We start from the raw sequence: 24,447 nt of genomic DNA on the forward strand, positions 1-24,447 counted from the left end.
GAAATTTACTATCTCCCCCTGCTTCTATGAGGGTGCTTCCTCACCCACCCACCCACTCCATCCTGGGAGGTATCCCCACCCTGACATTCCTCTACACTGGGGCATGGAGCCCTGACAGGACTAAGGGTTTATCCTCTCATTGATGTCCAACAAGTTCATCCTCTGCTACAAATGCGGCTGGAGCCATAGATCCATCCCTGTGTACACTTGGGATGGTGTTTTAGTCCCTGGGAGTTCTAGGGAGCCTGCTTGGTTGATATTGTTGTTGTTCTTATGGGGTTGCAAACCCCTTCAGCTCCTTTAGTCCTTTCTCTAACTCTTCCAACGAGGACCCTGTTCTCAGTTCAATGGTTGGCTGCGAGCATCTGCCTCTGTATGTGTCAGGCTCTGTCAGAGCCTCTCAGGTGACTGCTGTATCAGGCTCCTGTCAGCAAACACTTCTTGGTATCAGCAATATTGTCTGGGTTTGGTGGCTGTATATAGGATGGATCACCGGGTGGGACAGTCTCTGGAGGGCCTTTCCTTCAGTCTCTGCTCCACACTTTGCCTCCATATTTCCTCCTATGAGTATTTTTGTTCACTCTTCTAAGAAGGGCTAAAGCATCACATTTTGATCTTCTTTCTTCTTGAGCTTCATGTGGTCTGTAGATTGTATCTTGGGTAATCTGAGCTTTTGGGCTAATATCCACTTATCAGTGAGTGCATGCCACATGTGTTTTTCTGTGTTTGGGTTACCTCACTCAGAAAGATATTTTCTAGTTCCATCCATTTGCCTATGAATTTTATGAAGTCATTCTTTTTGATAGCTGAGTAGTAATCCATTGTGTAGATGTACTACATTTTTTGTATCTACTCCTCTGTTGAGGGACATCTGGGTTCTTTCCAGTTTCTGGCTATTATAAATGAGACTGCTATGAACATAGTGGAGCATGTGTCCTTGTTATACTTTGGAGGATTTTTTGGGGGGTATTTGCCCAGGAGTGGTATAGCTATAACCCACCATTTTATAACTCTTGATTTACTTATAGTTAAACAATGAATTGCAGATTGACCCAAAATAATAAAATATCCTGGATTATTAAAAGGTACTTAAAAGTATTCAACGTACTAAAATCTTTACTCATCACATAGTGATAATTTGATTAAATTTTAAATTTTCAACAGAGTCTTAAAAGTCAGGGTGACAAATGGGTCAGTAAATTTGGGGAGAATGGTGTAATTCTTCATGGAGGTTTGCTTCTATTTGAGTTTATGTAATCTTAAATTCACTTAACATGTTCTCAGGTGGGAATCTATTTATGAAGCTGTTTGGTTGTTCTGCTGTGCATGTTCTGAGGGGATTGATGATTCCTGGAATTCCTGAATTCTTCAGCACTCTTAGTGCTTATAACTCCTTGACATCACCACTTACAAGTTCCACTACAGTAGCTTAATACTAAAGGATTAAGGAAGTGTTTGACCTTTGAACTTACAAGTTTCTTTTTTTTTTAAATTCAAACAGCTTAGTGAATTCAAAATTCATCTACATTTTAACTTTTATTCTTTCATTCCCCCTACCATAAAAACCTTTTCTTAAAATAAAAACATATTGCCAACAGCTCACTGCTCCCAAACCCCATGGGGGAGAGAGCCCATTGCCCAGACAGATGGGCACTCCTGAGACTGCATGGCAGGAGAGATCTCCAGTACTGCCCACCCTTGCCCACATCCCTGGCCCAAAAGGAAACTGTATAGGACCTCTGGGAACAGGAAGATAGGGGCACTCAACGCTATGGTCCAGACTCCACCCGGATCTGAAGGGACCTGGTCAAACAGCTCCCTGCACCCAAATCCCGTGGGAGGGAGAGCAGACACGCCTGGGAAGCCAGAGGAGACTACTCTCTGCCCACATTTCTGACTCTAGAGGAAAATGCCTAGCACCATCTGGGCCCCCTGTGTACAGGGTCCCGAGCAAAGGCAGGGCAGGACCTTCTGGTTACAGCCCTCACGGAGAGCTGAAACCCAGGTCTGAGGAGTGACTCCAAGACCGAGACCACAGGTAAGACCAACTTATCTACTCCAACTGACCTGCCTGGTGGACTCAGGACACATGCCCACAGGAACACCTGAAGACCAGTAGACAGGAACGACTACACACCTGAAAACAGAACACTCTATTCCTATAACTGCCTGAAAGAGAACAAGAAAACAGGTGTACAGCACTCATGACACACAGGCGTATAGGATTGTCTAACCACTGTCAGAAATAGTAGAACAAGGTAACACCAAAGACAACGTGATGGCAAGAGGCAAGCACAGGAACCCAAAGAACAGAAACCAAGACTACATGGCATCATCAGAGCCCAGTTCTCCCAAGAGAGCAAACACTGAATATCCAAACACACCAGAAAAGCAAGATCTAGATTTAAAATCACATTTGATCATGCTGATGGAGGACTTCCAGAAAGACATAAAGACATCTCTTAGAGAAAAGCAGGAAAATACAAATAAACAAGCAGAAGCCTATAGAGAGGAAATGCAGAAATCCCTGAAAGAATTACAGGAAAACACAATCAAACAGGTGAAGGAATTAAAAATGGAAATAGAAGCAATAAAGAAAGTGTCAAAGATAATGGAAAATGGAAAAAGCTAATGGCACAAAACATACAGGAAATCCAGGACACAATGAAAAGATCGAACCCAAGGATAATAGGTATAGAAGAGAGTGAAGACTCCCAAAACAAAGAACCAGTGAATATCTTCAACAAAATCATAGAAGAAAACTTCCCTAACCTAAAGAAAGAGATGCTCAAAAAACATACAAGAAGCCTACAGAACTCCAAATAGATTGGACCATAAAAGAAACTCCTCCCATCACATAATAGTCAAAACACCAAATGCACAAAACAAAGAGAGAGTATCAAAAGCAGTAAGGGGAAAAGGTCAAGTAACATATAAAGGCAGACCTATCAGAATTACACCAGACTTCTCACCAGAGACTATGAAAGCCAGAAGATCCTGGACAGATGTGAAATAGACCATAAGAGAACACAAATGCCAGCCCAGGTTACTGTATCCAGCAAAACTCTCAATTAACATAGATGGAGAAACCAAGATATTCCACGACAAGACCAAATGTACAAAATATCTTTCTACAAACCCAGCCCTACAAAGGATAATAAATGGTAAAACCCAACACAAAGAGGCAAGATACACACTAGAAAAAGCAAGAAACTAATTGTTTTGCAAAAAAACAAAGAGGAGAAAAGCACACAAACATAATCTCACATCCAAACACGAATATAACAGGAAGCAACAATCGCTATTCCTTAATATCTTGCAACATCAATGGATTCAATTCCCCAATAAAAAAACACAGATTAAAAAACTGGATACGCAATGAGGACCCAACATTTTGCTGCGTACAGGAAACATGCCTCAGATACAAAGACAGATACTACCTCAGTAAAAGGCTGGAAAACAACTTTCCAAGCAAATGGTCTGAAGAAGCAAGCTGAAGTAGACATTCTAATATCAAATAAAATCAATTTTCAACGAAAAGTCATCAAAAAAGATATGGAAGGACACTTCATATTCATCAAAGGAAAAATCCACTAAGATGAACTCTCAATCCTAAATATCTATGTTCCAAACACACGGGCACCTACATACATAAAAGAAACCTTACTAAACCTCAAAGAACACATTGCACCTCACACAATAATAGGAGGAGATTTCAACACCCCACTCTCATCAATGGACAGATCATGGAAACAGAAATTAAACAGACATAGACAGACTAAGCAAAGTCATGAACCAAATGGATTTAACAGGTATTTATAGAACATTCTATCCTAAAACAAAAGGATCTACCTTCTTCTCACCACCTCATGGTACTTTCTCCAAAACTGACCATATATTCAGTCATAAAACAGGCCTCAAAAGATACAGAAAGATAGAAATAATCCCAAGCGTCTGATCAGACCATCACGGGCTAAAGCTGGTCTTCAATAACAATAAGGAAAGAATGTCCACATATACATGGAAGTTGAACAATGCTCTACTCAATGATAACCTGGTCAAGGAAGAAATAAAGAAATAAATTAAAGACTTCTTAGAATTTAATGAAAATGAAGGTACAATGTACCCAAACTTATGGAACACAATGAAGGCTGTTCTAAGCGGAAAACTCATAGCTCTGAGTGCCTGCAAAAAGAAACAGGAGAGAGCATATATCAGCAGCTTGACAGCACACCTAAAAGCTCTAGAACAAAAAGGAGCAAACAGACCCAGGAGGAGTAGAAGGACGGAAATAATCAAACTCAGAGCTGAAATCAACCAACTAGAAACAAAAAGGATTATACAGAGAATCAACAGAACCAAAAGCTAGTTCTTTGAGATAATCAACAAGATAGATAAACCCTTAGCCAGACTAACCAGAGGACACAGAGAGTGTCCAAAATTAACAAAATCAGAAATGAAAAGAGAGACATAACAACAGAGTCAGAGGAAATTCAAAAAATGATCAGATCCTACTACAAAACCTTATATTCAACAAAAATTGAGAATCTGGAGGAAATGGACAATTTCCTAGAAAGCTACCAGGTACTGAAGTTAAAACAGAAACAAATCAATCCTTTAAACAACCCCATAACTCCTAAAGAAATAGAAGCAGTCATTAAAAGTCTCCCAACCAAAAAGAGCACAGGTCCAGATGGGTTCAGTGCAGAATTATATCAGACCTTCATAGAAGACCACATAACAATACTATCCAAACTATTCCACAAAATTGAAACACATGGAGTGCTACCGAATTCCTTCTATGAAGCCACAATTACTCTTATACCTAAACCACACAAAGACCCAACAAAGAAAGAGAACTTCAGACCAAGTTCCCTTATGAATATCGACACAAAGATACTCAATAAAATTCTGGCAAACTGAATCCAAGAGCACATCAAAACAGTCATCCATCATGATCAACTAGGCTTCATTCCAGGGATGCAGGGATGGCTTAATATGGAGAAAACCATCAACGTATTCCACTGTATTAACAAACTGAAAGAACAAAACCACATGATCATTTCATTAGATGCTGAGAAAGCAGTTGACAAAATTCAACACCCCTTCATGATAAAACTCTTGGAAATAACAGGAATTCAAGGCCCATACCTAAACATAGTAAAAGCCATATACAGCAAACGAGTAGCTAACATTAAACTAAATGGAGAGAAACTTGAAGTAATCCCAATAAAATCAGGGACTAGACAAGGTACCCACTATCTCACTCCTTCTTCAATATAATTCTCTAAGTCCTAGCCAGAGCAATCAAACAACAAAAGAAGATCAAAGGGATACAGATTGGAAATGAAGAAGTCAAACTATCAGTATTTGCAGACAATATTATTGTATATTTAAGTGATCCCAAAAGTTCCACCAGAGAACTAGTAATCCTGTTAAACACCTTCAGTAAAGTGGCTGGGTATAAAATTAACTCAAATAAATCAGTAGCCTTCCTCTACACAAAAGAAAAACAAAACTGAGAAAGAAATTAGGGAAATGACACACTTCATAATAGTCCCAAATATTATAAAATACCTTGGTGTGACTTTAACCAAGCAAGTGAAAGATCTGTATGATATGAACTTCAAGCCTCTGAAGAAAGAAATTGAAGAAGATCTCAGAAGATCGAAAGATGTCACTGCCGGAACCTGAAAGAAACAGACCGGATAAACAGTTCTCTGCACCCAAATCCCATGGGAGGGAGAGCTAAACCTTCAGAGAGGCAGACAAGCCTGGGAAACCAGAAGAGACTGCTCCCTGCACACACATCTCGGACGCCAGAGGAAAAAGCCAAAGACCATCTGGAACCCTGGTGCACTGAAGCTCCCGGAAGGGGCGGCACAGGTCTTCCTGGTTGCTGCCACTGCAGAGAGCCCATGGGCAGCACCCCACGAGCGAACCTGAGCCTCAAACCACAGGTAAGACCAAATTTTCTGCTGCAAGAAAGCTGCCTGGTGAGCTTGGGACACACGGAAGCAGAATTTCTCTAGGACCTGGCATGATCTGTGTTTACCGGAAGTCCCACACCCGCGGATCCCAGCCCGCAGCACTCTCTGCTCCCAGACCCGTTGAGAGAGAGACCCAACCGCCTGGTCAGGTGGGCACTCCTGAGGCTGCAGAGCAGAAGAGACCACTAACACTGCTCACCCCTGCCCACATCCCTGGCCAAAGAGGAAACTGTATAAGGCCTCTGGGCTCCCGTGGGGGAGGGCCCAGGATCAGCAGGACCCCTGCCTGAGACACCGCCAGAACCTGAAAGAAACAGACCGGATAAACAGTTCTCTGCACCCAAATCCCGTGGGAGGGAGAGCTAAACCTTCAGAGAGGCAGACAAGCCTGGGAATCCAGAAGAGACTGCTCCCTGCACACACATCTCGGACGCCAAAGGAAAAAGCCAAAGACCATCTGGAACCCTGGTGCACTGAAGCTCCCGGAAGGGGCGGCACAGGTCTTCCTGGTTGCTGCCGCTGCAGAGAGCCCGTGGGCAGCACCCCACGAGCGAACTTGAGCCTCAGGACCACAGGTAAGACCAAATTTTCTGCTGCAAGAAAGCTGCCTGGTGAACTCAAGACACAGGCCCACAGGAACAGCTGAAGACCTGTAGAGAGGAAAAACTACACGCCTGAAAGCAGAACACTCTGTCCCCATAACTGACTGAAAGAGAGGAAAACAGGTCTACAGCACTCCTGACACACAGGCTTATAGGACAGTCTAGCCACTGTCAGAAATAGCAGAACAAAGTAACACTAGAGATAATCTGATGGCGAGAGGCAAGCGCAGGAACCCAAGCAACAGAAACCAAGACTACATGGCACCATCGGAGCCCAATTCTCCCATCAAAACAAACATGGAATATCCAAACACACCAGAAAAGCAAGATCTAGTTTCAAAATCATTTTTGATCATGATGCTGGAGGACTTCAAGAAAGACATGAAGAACTCCCTTAGAGAACAAGTAGAAGCCTACAGAGAGGAATCGCAAAAATGCCTGAAAGAATCGCAAAAATCCCTGAAAGAATTCCAGGAAAACATAAATAAACAAGTAGAAGCCCATAGAGAGGAGACACAAAAATCCCTTAAAGAATTCCAGGAAAACATAAATAAACAAGTAGAAGCCCATAGAGAGGAGACACAAAAATCCCTGAAAGAATTCCAGGATAACACAATCAAACAGTTGAAGGAATTAAAAATGGAAATAGAAGCAATCAAGAAAGAACACATGGAAACAACCCTGGATATAGAAAACCAAAAGAAGAGACAAGGAGCTGTAGATACAAGCTTCACCAACAGAATATAAGAGATGGAAGAGAGAATCTCAGGAGCAGAAGATTCCATAGAAATCATTGACTCAACTGTCAAAGATAATGTAAAGTCGAAAAAGCTACTGGCCCAAAACATACAGGAAATCCAGGACTCAATGAGAAGATCAAACCTAAGGATAATAGGTATAGAAGAGAGTGAAGACTCCCAGCTCAAAGGACCAGTAAATATCTTCAACAAAATCATAGAAGAAAACTTCCCTAACCTAAAAAAAGAGATACCCATAGACATACAAGAAGCCTACAGAACTCCAAATAGATTGGACCAGAAAAGAAACACCACCCGTCACATAATTGTCAAAACACCAAACGCACAAAATAAAGAAAGAATATTAAAAGCAGTAAGGGAAAAATGTCAAGTAACATATAAAGGGAGACCTATCAGAATCACATCTGACTTCTCGCCAGAAACTATGAAGGCCAGAAGATCCTGGACTGATGTCATACAGACCCTAAGAGAACACAAATGCCAGCCCAGGTTACTGTATCCAGCAAAACTCTCAATTAACATTGATGGAGAAACCAAGATATTCCATGACAAAACCAAATGTACACAATATCTTTCTACAAATCCAGCACTACAAAGGATAATAAATGGTAAAGCCCAACATAAGGAGGCAAGCTATACCCTAGAAGAAGCAAGAAACTAATCGTCTTGGCAACAAAACAAAGAGACTGAAAGCACACTAACATAACCTCACATCCAAATATGAATATAAAGGGAAACAATAATCACTATTCCTTAATATCTCTCAATATCAATGGCCTCAACTCCCCAATAAAAAGACATAGATTAACAAACTGGATACGCAACGAGGACCCTGCATTCTGCTGCCTACAGGAAACACACCTCAGAGACAAAGACAGACACTACCTCAGAGTGAAAGGCAGGAAAACAACTTTCCAAGCAAATGGTCAGAAGAAGCAAGCTGGAGTAGCCATTCTAATATCAAATAAAATCAATTTCCAACTAAAAGTCATCAAAAAAGATAAGGAAGGACACTTCATATTCATCAAAGGAAAAATCCACCAAGATGAACTCTCAATCCTAAATATCTATGCCCCAAATACAAGCGCACCTACATACGTAAAAGAAACCTTACTAAAGCTCAAAACACACATTGCACCTCACACAATAATAGGGGGAGATTTCAACACCCCACTCTCATCAATGGACAGATCATGGAAACAGAAATTAAACAGTGATGTCGACAGACTAAGAGAAGTCATGAGCCAAATGGACTTAACGGATATTTATAGAACATTCTATCCTAAAGCAAAAGGATATACCTTCTTCTCAGTTCCTCATGGTACTTTCTCCAAAATTGACCATATAATTGGTCAAAAAACGGGCCTCAACAGGTACAGAAAGATAGAAATAATCCCATGCGTGCTATCGGACCACCACGGCCTAAAACTGGTCTTCAATAACAATAAGGGAAGAATGCCCACATATACGTGGGAATTGAACAATGCTCTACTCAATGATAACCTGGTCAAGGAAGAAATAAAGAAAGAAATTAAAAACTTTTTAGAATTTAATGAAAATGAAGATACAACATACCCAAACTTATGGGACACAATGAAAGCTGTGCTAAGAGGAAAACTCATAGCGCTGAGTGCCTGCAGAAAGAAACAGGAAAGAGCATATGTCAGCAGCTTGACAGCACACCTCAAAGCTCTAGAACAAAAAGAAGCAAATACACCCAGGAGGAGTAGAAGGCAGGAAATAATCAAACTCAGAGCTGAAATCAACCAAGTAGAAACAAAAAGGACCATAGAAAGAATCAACAGAACCAAAAGTTGGTTCTTTGAGAAAATCAACAAGATAGATAAACCCTTAGCCAGACTAACGAGAGGACACAGAGAGTGCGTCCAAATTAACAAAATCAGAAATGAAAAGGGAGACATAACTACAGATTCAGAGGAAATTCAAAAAATCATCAGATCTTACTATAAAAATCTATATTCAACAAAATTTGAAAATCTTCAGGAAATGGACAATTTCCTAGACAGATACCAGGTATCGAAGTTAAATCAGGAACAGATAAACCAGTTAAACAACCCCATAACTCCTAAGGAAATAGAAGCAGTCATTAAAGGTCTCCCAACCAAAAAGAGCCCAGGTCCAGACGGGTTTAGTGCAGAATTCTATCAAACCTTCATAGAAGACCTCATACCAATATTATCCAAACTATTCCACAAAATTGAAACAGATGGAGCACTACCGAATTCCTTCTACAAAGCCACAATTACTCTTATACCTAAACCACACAAAGACACAACAAAGAAAGAGAACTTCAGACCAATTTCCCTTATGAATATCGACGCAAAAATACTCAATAAAGTTCTGGCAAACCGAATTCAAGAGCACATCAAAACAATCATCCACCATGATCAAGTAGGCTTCATCCCAGGCATGCAGGGATGGTTTAATATACGGAAAACCATCAACGTGATCCATTATATAAACAAACTGAAAGAACAGAACCACATGATCATTTCATTAGATGCTGAGAAAGCATTTGACAAAATTCAACACACCTTCATGATAAAAGTCCTGGAAAGAATAGGAATTCAAGGCCCATACCTAAACATAGTAAAAGCCATATACAGCAAACCAGTTGCTAACATTAAACTAAATGGAGAGAAACTTGAAGCAATCCCACTAAAATCAGGGACTAGACAAGGCTGCCCACTCTCTCCCTACTCATTCAATATAGTTCTTGAAGTTCTAGCCAGAGCAATCAGACAACAAAAGGAGATCAAGGGGATACAGATTGGAAAAGAAGAGGTCAAAATATCACTATTTGCAGATGACATGATAGTATATCTAAGTGATCCCAAAAGTTCCACCAGAGAAATACTAAAGCTGATAAACAACTTCAGCAAAGTGGCTGGGTATAAAATTAACTCAAATAAATCAGTTGCCTTCCTCTATACAAAAGAGAAACAAGCCGAGAAAGAAATTAGGGAAACGACACCCTTCATAATAGACCCAAATAATATAAAGTACCTCGGTGTGACTTTAACCAAGCAAGTAAAAGATCTGTACAATAAGAACTTCAAGACACTGAGGAAAGAAATTGAAGAAGACCTCAGAAGATGGAAAGATCTCCCATGCTCATGGATTGCCAGGATTAATATAGTAAAAATGGCCATTTTACCAAAAGCAATCTACAGATTCAATGCAATCCCCATCAAAATACCAATCCAATTCTTCAAAGAGTTAGACAGAACAATTTGCAAATTCATCTGGTATAACAAAAAACCCAGGATAGCTAAAGCTATCCTCAACAATAAAAGGACTTCAGGGGGAATCACTATCCCTGAACTCAAGCAGTATTACAGAGCAATAGTGATAAAAAACTGCATGGTATTGGTACAGAGACAGACAGATAGACCAATGGAATAGAATTGAAGACCCAGAAATGAACCCACACACCTATGGTCACTTGATTTTTGACAAAGGAGCCAAAACCATCCAATGGAAAAAAGATAGCATTTTCAGCAAATGGTGCTGGTTCAACTGGAGGGCAACATGTAGAAGAATGCAGATCGATCCATGCTTATCACCCTGTACAAAGCTTAAGTCCAAGTGGATCAAGGACCTCCACATCAAACCAGACACACTCAAACTAATAGAAGAAAAACTAGGGAAGCATCTGGAACACATGGGCACTGGAAAAAATTTCCTGAACAAAACACCAATGGCTTATGCTCTAAGATCAAGAATCGACAAATGGGATCTCCTAAAACTGCAAAGCTTCTGTAAGGCAAAGGACACTGTGGTTAGGACAAAACGGCAACCAACAGATTGGGAAAAGATCTTTACCAATCCTACAACAGATAGAGGCCTTATATCCAAAATATACAAAGAACTCAAGAAGTTAGACCGCAGGGAAACAAATAACCCTATTAAAAAATGGGGTTCAGAGCTAAACAAAGAATTCACAGCTGAGGAATGCCGAATGGCTGAGAAACACCTAAAGAAATGTTCAACATCTTTAGTCATAAGGGAAATGCAAATCAAAACAACCCTGAGATTTCACCTCACACCAGTGAGAATGGCTAAGATCAAAAACTCAGGTGACAGCAGATGCTGGCGAGGATGTGGAGAAAGAGGAACACTCCTCCATTGTTGGTGGGATTGCAGACTGGTAAAACCATTCTGGAAATCAGTCTGGAGGTTCCTCAGAAAATTGGACATTGAACTGCCTGAGGATCCAGCTATACCTCTCTTGGGCATATACCCAAAAGATGCCTCAACATATAAAAGAGACACGTGCTCCACTATGTTCATCGCAGCCTTATTTATAATAGCCAGAAACTGGAAAGAACCCAGATGCCCTTCAACAGAGGAATGGATACAGAAAATGTGGTACATCTACACAATGGAATACTAGTCAGCTATCAAAAACAATGACTTTATGAAATTCATAGGCAAATGGATGGAACTGGAAAATATCATCCTGAGTGAGGTAACACAATCACAGAAAAACACACATGTTATGCACTCATTGATAAGTGGATATTAGCCCAAATGTTCGAATTACCTAAATGCATAGAACTCATGAAACTCAAGAAGGAAGACCAAAATGTAAATGCTTCATTCCTTCTTTAAAATGGAAACAAGAATACACTTGGGAGGGAATAGGGAGGCAAAGTTTAGAACAGAGGCAGAAGGAACACCCATTCACAGCCTGCCCCACATATGGCCCATACATAAACAGCCACCAAACTAGATAAGATGGATGAAGCAAAGAAGTGCAGGCCGACAGGAACTGGATGTAGATCTCTCCTGAGAGACACAACCAGAATATTGCAAATACATAGGCGTATGCCAGCAGCAAACCTCTGAACTGAGAACAGGACCCCCGTTGAAGGATTCAGAGAAAGGACTGAAAGAGCTTAAAGGGGCTTGAGACCCCATATGAACAACAATGCCAACGAACCAGAGCTTCCAGGGACTAAGCTACTACCCAAAGACTGTACATGGACTGACCCTGGGCTCCAACTGCATAGGTAACAATGAATAGCCTAGTAAGAGCACCAGTGGAAGGGGAAGCCCTTAGTCCTGTCAAGGCTGAACCCCCAGTGAACGTGTTTTTTGCGGGGAGGGCGGTAAAGTGGGGAGGATGGGGAGGGGAACACCCATGTAGAAGGGGAGGAGAAGGGGTTTGGGGGATGTTGGCCTGGAAACCGGAAAAGGGAATAACAATTGAAATGTAAATAAGAAATACCCAATTTAATAAAGATGGAGAAAAAAATCATAGTCAAATAAATACTACAAAAAAAACCATATTTAAGGTACCTTTATAGTAACATGATTTAAATATTCACTTTTAAAAAATTATTCATTTAAAATTTAGCATATCAAACATACCAACATACATGAAATATATACATACAAATAAAAATAAATATATTATTTATTTAAAATTTACCTTACAGTTTTTAATTACCAGTCTTGTAACCTTAATTGCACTATAACTCCCAGTGTTTTAGAAAGGCTTATGTAAAATGGTTTTTATTTATATACTGATATTATAAAATCTTTTCTACTCCACTACTTTATTAGACCTCAAATTTATATTTGAAGTAACAATATTAATCAGTTTTGATTTAATAATGGCTTCTTCAAATGTTGTCCAAGTTACAAAATATGACAGGCTTTCATTTTTAAAGGAAGCGATAATGGTAAAAGTAATTTATACAATAAATTATATGATAGAATTGTAGCATTTATTCAACAAAAATACTAATTAAGTTTATAATTCGATATTTCCTGAAATAATACAATTTAATTTATTTTATTTTGCAGCAAGTTGGCATTTATTCCCTTTGAACTATACTGATTAGTTTAAAATTATATTCTTGATAATTTGATAATTTTTTTTTTGGTTCTTTTTTTCGGAGCTGGGGACCGAACCCAGGGCGATAATTTGATAATTTTAAAAATTGTTTATTACTAACACAAATCTCGAAGAGGTCTGCTTAGAATTATGTAATGCTATCTAAATATGTATATTTCTGTTCTTTGTTCAATTTTGTAGTGGGACAAAGCCCTATCAGTTGCACCCGGTGTCTCTGTGAAATACTGGAGAAAGTTAATGCAGAGGTAAAGTCTACAGGAAGGTGTTAAAGTTATATCTTGACGTAAAAAGAATATATAAATATAGCAGCAGTTCTTAATATTTCTGACATCTATTTTATATTAAATAAAATCCTTTTGTATCTGCACCTACAATAATTAGATATATTGGCTACAAAGCATTTGGGTATTCTGTTTATCTTGATTCCTTATGAGTACAGTGGGAGGAAGTTTGTCCTTATTTATGAAAAAAAAAACAAAGACCAGCAAATTACCCAATGTATAATTGCCACAAGCTGGGTTATTATCTCACAATTCTTGAGGTTAAACATCCAATTGGCTTTTTGGCTGAGTTGCTTAGAACACTGGAAGTTGTAAGGGAGATTTTTCTGATGGCTTCTGCGATCTTTGGCATTGGCTAGCTAACAACATAACTATTCTCACGTGCTTTATTCACTGTGTCTTGTTGGCCAAATAATTTTTTTTTTGCTTTGAAAAATGTATTCATACTGGAACTTAGGCTTGCCTTATTATAGGGCATAATCACCTATTAATTTACTAAGGTACATAGGAAAAGATTCTATTTCATTACAAGATTGCATTCAAAGGTGCCACATGTTAGGAGTTAAGTGTATCCTTTTCAGAACACATTAATCCACACAACACAGTCTATCTAATCTTCCATTCAGCAACTGGTTATTTTATACCTGGTACATGCTAATCCCTGTGCTAAGCCCCTAGAAAACTACTAGGGAGTGTTATCTTTCTTTTGCTGTTATAAAGAGAAATGTGAGAGTACTTTTTCTCTTGAGATATGGTTTAGGAAGAATTCTGCTGCTCATCATGCACATAAGTTAAGATTAATAAAGACTAAGCATGAAGGCTAGGATGTGTACAGTTTGCCATGGGATGTAGACTGTTGCCTAATATCCTGTCTTCCAGAAAAAGGATAAGTCTGAACCTTCAAGCTCCCAGAATGCTATGTCCTTTCTATATGAGGAATCATGCTTAGCAATGATACTATTCTCATGAAGGCTTAATAAACTCAAGTTAGAAGTGACTCAATATATAAAATAGTACTGTGTCTCAATATAAACTTAAGTGAAGTCACTTAGGACCAAGGTATTGTCACTCACTCATGGTTAATAGCAGATGAAACTAAACAGCATTTGGTCCTTTGTGCTTATCAATGTACTTTTTATTACATCAATTATCACATTAGTATTTGAATATAGTGTTTTAATGGTAGGTCTTTATAAGATAAATGTTAGGAACGTTCAAATACATTGCAGAAGAAAACACCTGGCATAGACTTGCATTTGTCCAATTACAAATCAAGAGAAACTAAAGGTAGGCACTAGGAACGAGTTTGAAGACTAGTCACTGGAGAAAAGGAACTAAAGAATGCTGTAGTTGGAGTAGAGTCTCAGGAGTCAGTGCCTAGTAGGAGAGGAAAGGAAGCAAGACTCAACTGTTCTGGGCCTTTTGAACATTAAAGGTTTTTGTATTGATCCTAAGACCAACAGAGGAAATTAAAGGATTTTAAACAGGGTAAAAAGTGACCAGATCAATTTCCATATTGAAAAATAACATAAGATGAAGAATATGGCAGACTGAAAGTCAGCAGCAGATAGGAGAGCAGCAGAGTGACCTCTTTTCTGCTCTGAATGAATGGCAGCAGAGAGGCATTGGAGCCTTACACAGTGATGGGGAAGAAGAAAGCCAGACAGCTCTGACATACTTAAGCATTAAAATAAACTAGCTTTAGTTCATTTTACTCAGTTGTTAGATTGCTTGACCAGAATGCACAAAGCCCTGGGATTGATCTGTACAGCACTATAAATGGAGCATGTAGCACATGTCTGCAACCCCAAAGCTCTGGACATGGAAATAGAAGGAATGTAAGTTTGGGATCTTTCTCAGCTCTATAATGAGTTTAAGGCCAGACTAGGTTACATATGACCTTTTCTCTAAATAGATAAGTAACTAAATAGGTAGATGATAGATACATGCATAGGTAGATAGATACTTACATAGATGTATAGATAGACAAATGCCTATATAGACAGACAGACTTAAAGTGTTTCAAAAGAAAATCAACAAAGTATTTTATAGAGTTTTTATTTACACTCCATATATGATGTACTTTTAAAATATGAACTTAAGTCTTTATAAAACCTAAAAAGGTTTAGATAATGTTTTTTGAATATCAGTCCAATTGACAAACATTAAAACTAATATTTTAATTAAATTTGGTATAGTAAAAGTAATCTTTATTTCTTTAGGAGAGCTGACCAATTAATTCAGGAAGATAAGGATGATGTTATTCCATACTGTATAGCCACTGGTGATGTGAAAAAACTCGTCAATTTTTTTGTGTCCAGGGGTCAGCTTAAAGAAGCTCTGCTTGTTGCACAGGTATAAACACCTAAGCATGTTGTGTAAAAACATGGGTGGGTGGTTAGGAGGAATGGAGAAAGTCATGTTGGACAGCTTCATGTGACGGACAATCACAGATGGCTTCTTGTACTCAGCTCACTTTCCCAACCTTCTACCTCACTATTCCTAGTGTGTTCACATTGAATTCCTTCTAGACTCCTTACTCAAACAAAGGTGTCTTGACTTGCAACTCTCTCTGAGCTCTGAACATCTCACTTAAAGTCTGAACAACTATTTCTTGTTACAGTTACTTGACAATTTATGTTAATACTCACAGTGGAGTTAACACTGTCTCTTTTTTAAAAAAGAAAATTTTAAGTTTGTTTGGAAGACATGCTATAAACTCTAAACAGAGTTTAAGTATAATTTGTTCAAAACAATATCCTGGGCCCAGCAAGATGGCTCAGCGTCTAAAAGTGCTACACAAGACGCACAACCTGAGTTTGATCTCTGAAACTCACAAACCTCTGTGGTTAGTGTGGTTGTCCATATGCAAGCACTATTACTTCAAGATGAGAGTCTGAGACAAAATAATCAGCAAGAAGCTAGAATGTGTGGAGTACAGTGTAATCACAGAAACTAGAGAGTAAGCTTTAAATCGAGGTGGAAGCAAAGAACTGACATCTGAAGTCATCTGACATGCTATTTTCTGCATGCCCATACACCTATACACACAGATACACACACACACACACACACACACACACACACACACACACACACACACACACACACTTGGGTAGTAAGAATGTCATCTTCCAAAATTAACCTGACATTGGTTATCAGTATTAGCTAATGATTCATTAAATCTCTAATTCTATTCTAGGCTGCCTGTGAGGGAAATATGCAAAGCATACATGTTTCCACACCAAAGGGAGCTTCATATCCTGATGATGTCTACAAAGAAGACTTTAATGAGTGAGTGGTGTGCCTTTGTTTCATGTCGTTGTTTTATGGTTGTTTTTCCCTTTATAAGTGCTGAAGGTGAGGTAGTTCAGCCTTGTTTTGTGAAAGAAGCACTTGAGGTCTAATCTCGAATGTATTCGTTACCCTCCTCTAGTTTCATAACAATAACACATCCCTATGAATGAAAACTCTGGGCAGGTAGACACAGCCTCCACACACTCATATAGCTTCTAGGGAGAGAAAAATGGGAACTCCTAACTGCTTTGAAAATACAGGGTCCCCAATGAAGGCAATTAGAGAAAGGACCGAAGGAGCTGAAGGGGTTAGCAACCCCATAAGAAAAACAATAGCAACAACCAGAGCTCCCAGAACTCCCAGGAACTAAACTACCAACCAGAGTACACATGGAGGGACCCATGTGTCCAGCTGCATATGTAGCAGAGGATGACCTTATCTGGCATCAATGGGAGGGGAAGCCCTTGGTCCTGTAGAGGCTTAATGCCCCAGCATAGGGGAATGATAGGCTGGTGAAGGGAGAGTGGGTGGGAGGGTGAGGGAGCACCCTCATAGAAGCAGGGAGAAGGGTGGGTTAGGTGGGTTGTGGAGGGGAAACCAGGAAGAGGGATAACATTTGAAATTTAAATAAATATAGTAACCAGTAAAACCTTTTGAAAAAAGAATGTCATTTCAACCTTCATTTTTGTAAAACCACCCTATATCCCTTATAAATTATCCAATACAGAAAAAGAGACAACATGCCAAGGATAGCCCCAGCTTACAGAGGAGTTGTGAGGAAGGGATATCTACAAGCTTTGAAACTAATGACTCAGAGTCAAATCATGGGTCCAAGCTGGCACCCTTTGTTCTGCTGGAGTCAGCTTCCCAGCCTGCTTTCTCTCTGGTTTGCTTTCTCTCTGATCTGCTTTCTCTCTGGAGATCTCCAGACACCCTTTCTTTTTATTCTACTCAAGACAATTCTCAAAGCAGCTCTCTTGCTATACTAAAAAATTCTCTGGATAGCTCACCTCCTGCAGATCAGAAGCCAGTCTTTTATTTTACATATCAATCCAGACATTTACTTCATTTTCTTTTGATTATCCTATGAATCAGTATCCTGTGACCCAGCCCATTAATTCTCTGGGAACAGCAAGCATACATTTTCTTGTAACAGTGCAAAGGAATTTAGAGATCAGCCTCCCTGTTAAGCACAGACAATAAGATAACCCGGTGGGACCCTGCCCTGAAATTACCATTTCTACCACACCTGGACCTAAAGTAGCTCTGTCCCAGCCTGGCCTTGAACTCAGGAATCTGTCTGCCCTTTTAGCCACAAACAAAAAATTTAGCTGGGTGGGATCTATGACACTCTCCACTCCCTAAATATTTTATCTTCTTCCTTAGTATCTTTCTCACAAGTTGGCTCATAGTGTAGCTGCCTCTGTTCCTTTAGATTCATGAAGCTGTCCATATAATTCATATTGCACCCTTGATTTTTGCATACCTGAGAATATTGCACTCATGATTTTAGAGTCTCTTTCTTTCTTTCCTTTTTATTCTTTAATCTTTTCTTTACCATCCAGTCTTTATCTCCCCCAACCCTCTGACTTCCACATCCCAAACTTGTGCTACCTCCCCTGTCTCCAAAATGATGTCCCGAATCCCCCACTCCTTACCAGACCTCCCAACTCCCTGGGGCCTCAAGTCTCTGGTAGGTTTATCTTCTCTCACTGAGTCAAGACCTGCCAGTCCTCTGTTGTATCTGTGGTGGGGGTCTGATTGGTGGCTCGGTAAGTGTCAATCCCAGGGGGGAAGGAAAGGTTAGTTGAGACTGCTGGTCTTCCTATAGGATCACACTCCTCCTCAGCTTCTTCCAGCTTTTCCCTAATTCAACCACAGGAGTCAACAGCTTCTGTCCATTGATTGGGTGTAAATATCGGCATCTGATTCTTTTAGCTGTTTATTGGGCCTTTCAAAGGGCAGTCATGATAGGCCCCTGTTTGTAAGCATACCATAGCAACAGTAATAGTGTCGGGCCTTGGGGTCTCCCCTTAATCAGGATCCCAATTTGGGCCTGTCACTGGGCCTCCTTTCCCTCAGTCTCTTCTCCATTTTTGACACTGGGGTTCTCTCAGACAGAATCAATTCTGGGTCAGAGTGTTTGACAATGGCAACCCCATTCCTCCACTTGATGCCCCCTGTCTTTCTACTGGAGATGGACTCTACACTGTAGGATACTTCATCTAGGGTCTCTCCCTTTGAGTCCTGAGAGTCTCTCACCTCCCTGGTCTCTGGCACATTCTAGAAGGTCCCCCAACCTCCTACCTCCCAAGGTTGCCTGTTTCCATTCTTTCTGCTGGTCCTCAGGGCTTCAGTCCTGTTCCTACCACCAATACCTAATCATGTTCCCCTCTTCCCCTCCCTTTCCCCTTTTCCACCCAGGTTCCTCCCTGCCTTCCCACCCCCTGCCATCCCCCACCCCTGATGTGATTGCTTCCTTCCAATAGGGATTGAGGCATGCTCATTTGGGCCCTTCAGCTTGTTAACTTTCTTGAGGTCTGCATTGTATCCTGAGAATTCTGTTCCTTTTTGACTAATATCCACTTAGTAGTAAGTACATACCATGCATGTCCTTTTGGGTCTGAGTTACCTTCCTCAGGTTATTTTCTAGTTCTATCCATTTGCCTGAAAGACTCATTATGTCCTTGTTCTTAATAGCTGAATAGTAGGCCATTGTGTAAATGAACCACATTTTCTGTATCCATTCTTTTGTCGTGGGACATCTGGGTTGTCTCCAGCTTCTGGCTATCACAAATAAGGCTGCCATGAACATAGTAGAACATGTGCCCCTGCGGCGTGGTGGGGCATCTTTTGGGTATATGCCCAAAAATGGTAAGCGGGGTCTTCAGGTAGATCTATTTCCAATTTTCTGCAGAAGCTCCAAATTGATTTCAAGAGTGGTTATACCAGTTTGCAATCCCACCATCAGTGGAAAAGTATTCCTCTCTCTCTCTCTCTCTCTCTCTCTCTCTCTCTCTCTCTCTCTCTCTCTGCATCCTTCCCAGCATGTGTTGTCACCTGAGCTTTTTATCCTAGCCATTCTGATTGGTATAAGGTAGAATCTCTTTTCCATATCCTTAAGGGCTGTTCTGTAGGTCCCAGCATTTACCATTTTGCTAAGACATTAGCCAGACCCTTGTCTCCTTCACTCATGCTGTCTCTGATTATCATGGAGTTATTGGTGTTAACAGGGAAAACATTCTTTGGAGGAACATGAAAATATGTACATAATTATGTAAACAAACCTTATGCCCATGGCAGCCATTGATACTCCTAGAGGCCCATGTCCACTGGCCCTGTCCCACAGGCAGGAACCATGTCATTCTATCCCCACCAAGGCCATGCTGGACACAGCATGTATGAGGTACACAAGTCTTTCTGTTGACACTTATAGAGATCAGGAGCAGGGGAGAGCCTTATATCCCACTTTCTGAAACTGATCTACTGACTAAAATCTTGAATTGGGTTTTAACCTAAAACAAGGGTGTAAAATGAACTATTTGCTCTCTTACTTTAGAATAGCATTAAAATAGCATTAATTCACATTTATGATAGAATTACTAAGTTAATTTGGAATACATTTTTTTCCTTTCTAGACTCTTGCACAAAGTCATAAATGAGCTGGCAGAATGGTATTTTCAGGATGGCCGAGCAGTGTTGGCTGCATGCTGCCATCTCGCTGTAGATGATATTGAGGTACAATGCTTCAAAATGAAGAGCTCTCAGATGTATTGTGGTGTTTGGTCGGGGGAGATCAGATGGCATCTGGTGTTGAATGCCTCCAAGTCTCTTGATGAATGATCACACATATATACTATCCACTATGTGTTTCCATGTTTTATCTATTGTTTAACCAGATAAATATTTGTAACAACATAGGCAATAATTTAGTACTGTTGCCTAATCTATAAGAAGTTTTTAAGATTTCATGTTTTCCTGTGATGGAAACTAAATGACATGTTCTGGATACTGGAGTATAGGAGCAAAAAGACTTGGGAGCATAGCTCATTGACAAAACACATGCTTAGCATGTATGAAGTCTTGGCTTCTATAACTAGCACTACAGAAAATTAGTTATAAAATGTTAAATTCTAAGTTGAACAATAAGTTTTATGTCCCACAGCCTCAATCTTTCTGTCTGAAAATTGAAACTATTTTCATATAGGTTCTTTATTGAAGTATTGTATTCGATTTATTTAAGGAAAACTAGTGTCTAGGGTAATGCTAGTTTATCTGCTTATGAGCCTAAATGAGAATGACCACCAAGCATCTGTGCAACTGAAGGAACTTTTTTCCTACGAACAAGCTTGCTATGGCATACCTGATCCGTGGGAATGAACTAGAGCTGGCGGTCTCAGTGGGCACTGTCTTAGGAGAACCTGCAGCCCCAGCAATGCACTATGCCCTGCAGTTACTGGCAAGAAAATGCATGATGATTCCAATGTGGTAAGAAACTTTTAATCAAAAGAATAATTTTGCAGTTACGGCATGCATTTTAGAATATTGCGAACTACTTTTGAAAGATAAGGTGAAGCATAGAGCATGTGTGATTATATCCCTCTATATCTATATGTATCATATATATATATGCATATATATTTGAGATATCATTGTGAAAAAAATGTGGCAGGGTAATGAAATCTATCCTGACCTTTTCTGAGGTAGCCTGGTTGTAATTCTGTAATGCTTCAAGTGTTAAATATCGCAAGACAATGCGTGTATATTTTTCAACATTATTAGGACCACTAGTTCTTACTTAAATGTTTTTCCCATCCCCTCCTGTTCTTGTCATATCTTTTGTCTTACTTTAAGGCCAAGAAACAAAATTACTCTGGCTGAAATCTTAGAGAAGTCCTTGTTCAAATTCTGTACTTTCAAGAGGTAGATCTTCCAAGGGGTTAAATGGAAACCTAAGCCTAACTCATTCTTATTCAGTTGTCCATCACCTTATTCTTAAGAGCAGACAATCTGTGATTATGCAGGCATCTTTAGCTGTCACTCAATAGCTAGTTATTGACAAAAGCTGACTATAGATTGTTTTGTTTTGTTCTGAGGTTAGAAATATGGCCTAGCAGTTATGAGTACTTGTTCCTATTACAAAGGACATGGGTGCAGTTCCAAACTCAAATGTCAGGAAGCTTACAACTACCTCTAACTCCAATCCCAGTGCCCCCTTCTGGTCTTTGTGAGCACCTGTATATACATGGTACACATACTTACATTTAAACACAAACCTTCACATAAAATTGAAGAATTAATATAAATCTCCAGAATTTTACTTGTCTTTCTTCAAAATACATAAGTTCTGGGAAGTATCTAACTAAATTTTTTTTATAAGAAAGCAGTCTTTTTTAAAAAAAGAATAATTTATTTTATTTATAGGTGGGTGCACTGTAGTTGTCTTCAGACACTTCAGAAGAGGGAATCCCATTACAAATGGTTGTGAGCCACCATGTGGTTGCTGGGAATTGAACTCAGGGCCTCTGGAAGATCAGTCAGTGCTCTTAACCACTGAGCCATTTCTCCAGCCTGTACCTAAACTTTTTAATGAGATCTTTGCCCTCTTCCTATCCACACTTCATGTGAACAAACTTGGAGGATGAAGCTTTCTTGGTGACTGTAGCATGCAATGATGATGGTGGTGGTGGTGGTGGTGGTGGTGGTAGTGATTTGGATGCAGCTCACAAGTTTGAACTTCTTATTGGGTGCCAAGCAATAGTTTAAATAGTTTACATATCATGAACTACTGGGTTCTATGAAGCAGATACTGCTTTGCCTGAGGACTCAATGAATCATGATCCAAAGTAACAAGGTAGCTGTAAAGTTTGTGCCCTTAACCACTAAAGTGTACCACTGCCTCATTGAAAATGTTCTATTCTTTTTCCAGACCTTGGAATTTGATAGCAAACTATTATTATCATTATTCCAAGTTTACTGATTTCTTATAGTGATTTAGGAGCACCCTCCACTAACAAAATAGAGTTGTAAACCAAGAGAGACTCAAATATTTCTCATATCAACTGTTCATTGAGACTTTCAATGACCCCTATCCTTGTCAAAAGCCTGTAGCTATCAACTATGTAGCCTATTATGTTTGTTCTTAGGTCAATCAAAAAGTTTGAAATGTAACCCAAATCACTCATTTACAAATGCGCTGACCCCATGCTCATGGCCATCATCTAAACTGAATGAAATATGAAATATTCTTTAAAGATTTTATATATATGCATACATACAAGTGTATATATGCATACATATGTGTATGTATTTATGTATATACGTATATATACATATGTGTGCATGTGTATTTGTATGTATATATACATGTAACCTTATGTGAACTGAGAAGGTTGTAGTCATGAATATAGAATTACATATCTACATGTGTAACAAGAAACAAAAAGAAGGCATGAGTTTGAGAGAGGGAAAGGATACGTGGGAGGATTGTATTGACAAAAAATTTTAAATAACATAATTCTAATTTCAAAAAGTAAAAAGAATACTTTATATATTTGAAGAAAGAGTAAAGATAAAATGGTTGCTAATTGCTAATTATTATTGTTTTATCCACGTGTTTAAGTTATTTCAACCAGCTGATATCTGTCATCCTTTCTTCTAACAAAATCACACTTCCCTCACCTGGCGACTCCTTCCCAGTGTACTTCCTTTTCATAGCCAATGACCCGAAACCAGGATAAAGTTCAATTTTCGGAAAATATGCCACTAAGTATGATAATTTTCCGAAGAATTTCATTTATAGCTATTGGAATCCCACAGATTAAAAATAATAATTATCTAGTTTAAGGAAGCTAATCATGATTTCATAAATGAAAACAGTTAAACGGTTCATGTATCTTACATTTAGCAGTGCAGTTTTGTTCACATCTTGGCGTTTATGATGTTTGTCTGATATTCACATCCTGTATCTTCTCTGCAGCCTCCCATCCGTTGTATACAGGTACTGTCTACTTTTGTTCTTATTAAAGTACAATTTTAAAACTTCACACAATTTTACTTATTTAAGACTACCCACATACTATTTGATTTTACAATATTCCAATATGTAGTGTAAGTTATACAATGTACAACAAGTTAAAACCTAACCATACAACAATAAAAATTGTTTTTATAGCCTTAACTCTATGGCTTCATACTTGTACAGAAAAAAAGTTGTACTAACTATGACTTTGTACAATGCTTAAAGTTAACTAACTATGCTGAGCAAAATAAACCACATTCTAGTTATGAAATTAAGTTTAGATGATTTCAGTGGTATATATTTTGTTATTGAGCATACAATAATGTACTCAATTTTAAAGAAATAGTGGAATAAACAATGAATATAATCAGCGACCCTTAATTTTTTTCTATATCAGGATATAGTTTGTGGGGAAAAGTGAAGTTTTATTTTTAGTTGCTGGAAGTTTTAATGTTGTTTTAGTATAGTTGTTGTCAAAGGAAAAATTAGAATGTAATTCTGTATTTTAAAGGACATTAATTTAAAATATTATTAGAAATGGTAATATGACTCAGCAGATAAAAATGCTTTTATAAATATGATGACCTGAGTTCAATCCCATGGCAAGGCTA

General features: G+C 39.1%; 2 protein-coding genes across 11 annotated transcripts in view; both read left to right on the forward strand.

Moving 5' to 3' along the window:
• The window catches only part of Erich1 (glutamate-rich 1), a gene marked incomplete at its 5' end in the record, with an annotated part of 52,793,804 nt that overhangs the window by 14,323,204 nt on the left and 38,446,153 nt on the right, over window positions 1-24,447 (forward strand).
• Wdr17 (WD repeat domain 17) overlaps window positions 1-24,447 on the forward strand; it is a 120,611-nt gene that overhangs the window by 75,909 nt on the left and 20,255 nt on the right. For 10 of the 11 annotated variants that reach the window (NM_001447115.1, XM_087588874.1, XM_087588881.1 and 7 more), the window contains 5 exon segments: window positions 13,418-13,482; window positions 15,741-15,873; window positions 16,721-16,812; window positions 20,454-20,553; window positions 21,164-21,303. In NM_001447115.1, the coding sequence (NP_001434044.1) occupies window positions 13,418-13,482; window positions 15,741-15,873; window positions 16,721-16,812; window positions 20,454-20,553; window positions 21,164-21,303 (530 nt within the window). 11 annotated transcript variants of the gene reach the window in all.

The sequence above is a fragment of the Rattus norvegicus genome, chromosome 16 (assembly GCF_021556685.1).
Source record: "Rattus norvegicus strain SHRSP/BbbUtx chromosome 16, alternate assembly SHRSP_T2T, whole genome shotgun sequence".
NCBI lineage: Eukaryota > Metazoa > Chordata > Mammalia > Rodentia > Muridae > Rattus > Rattus norvegicus.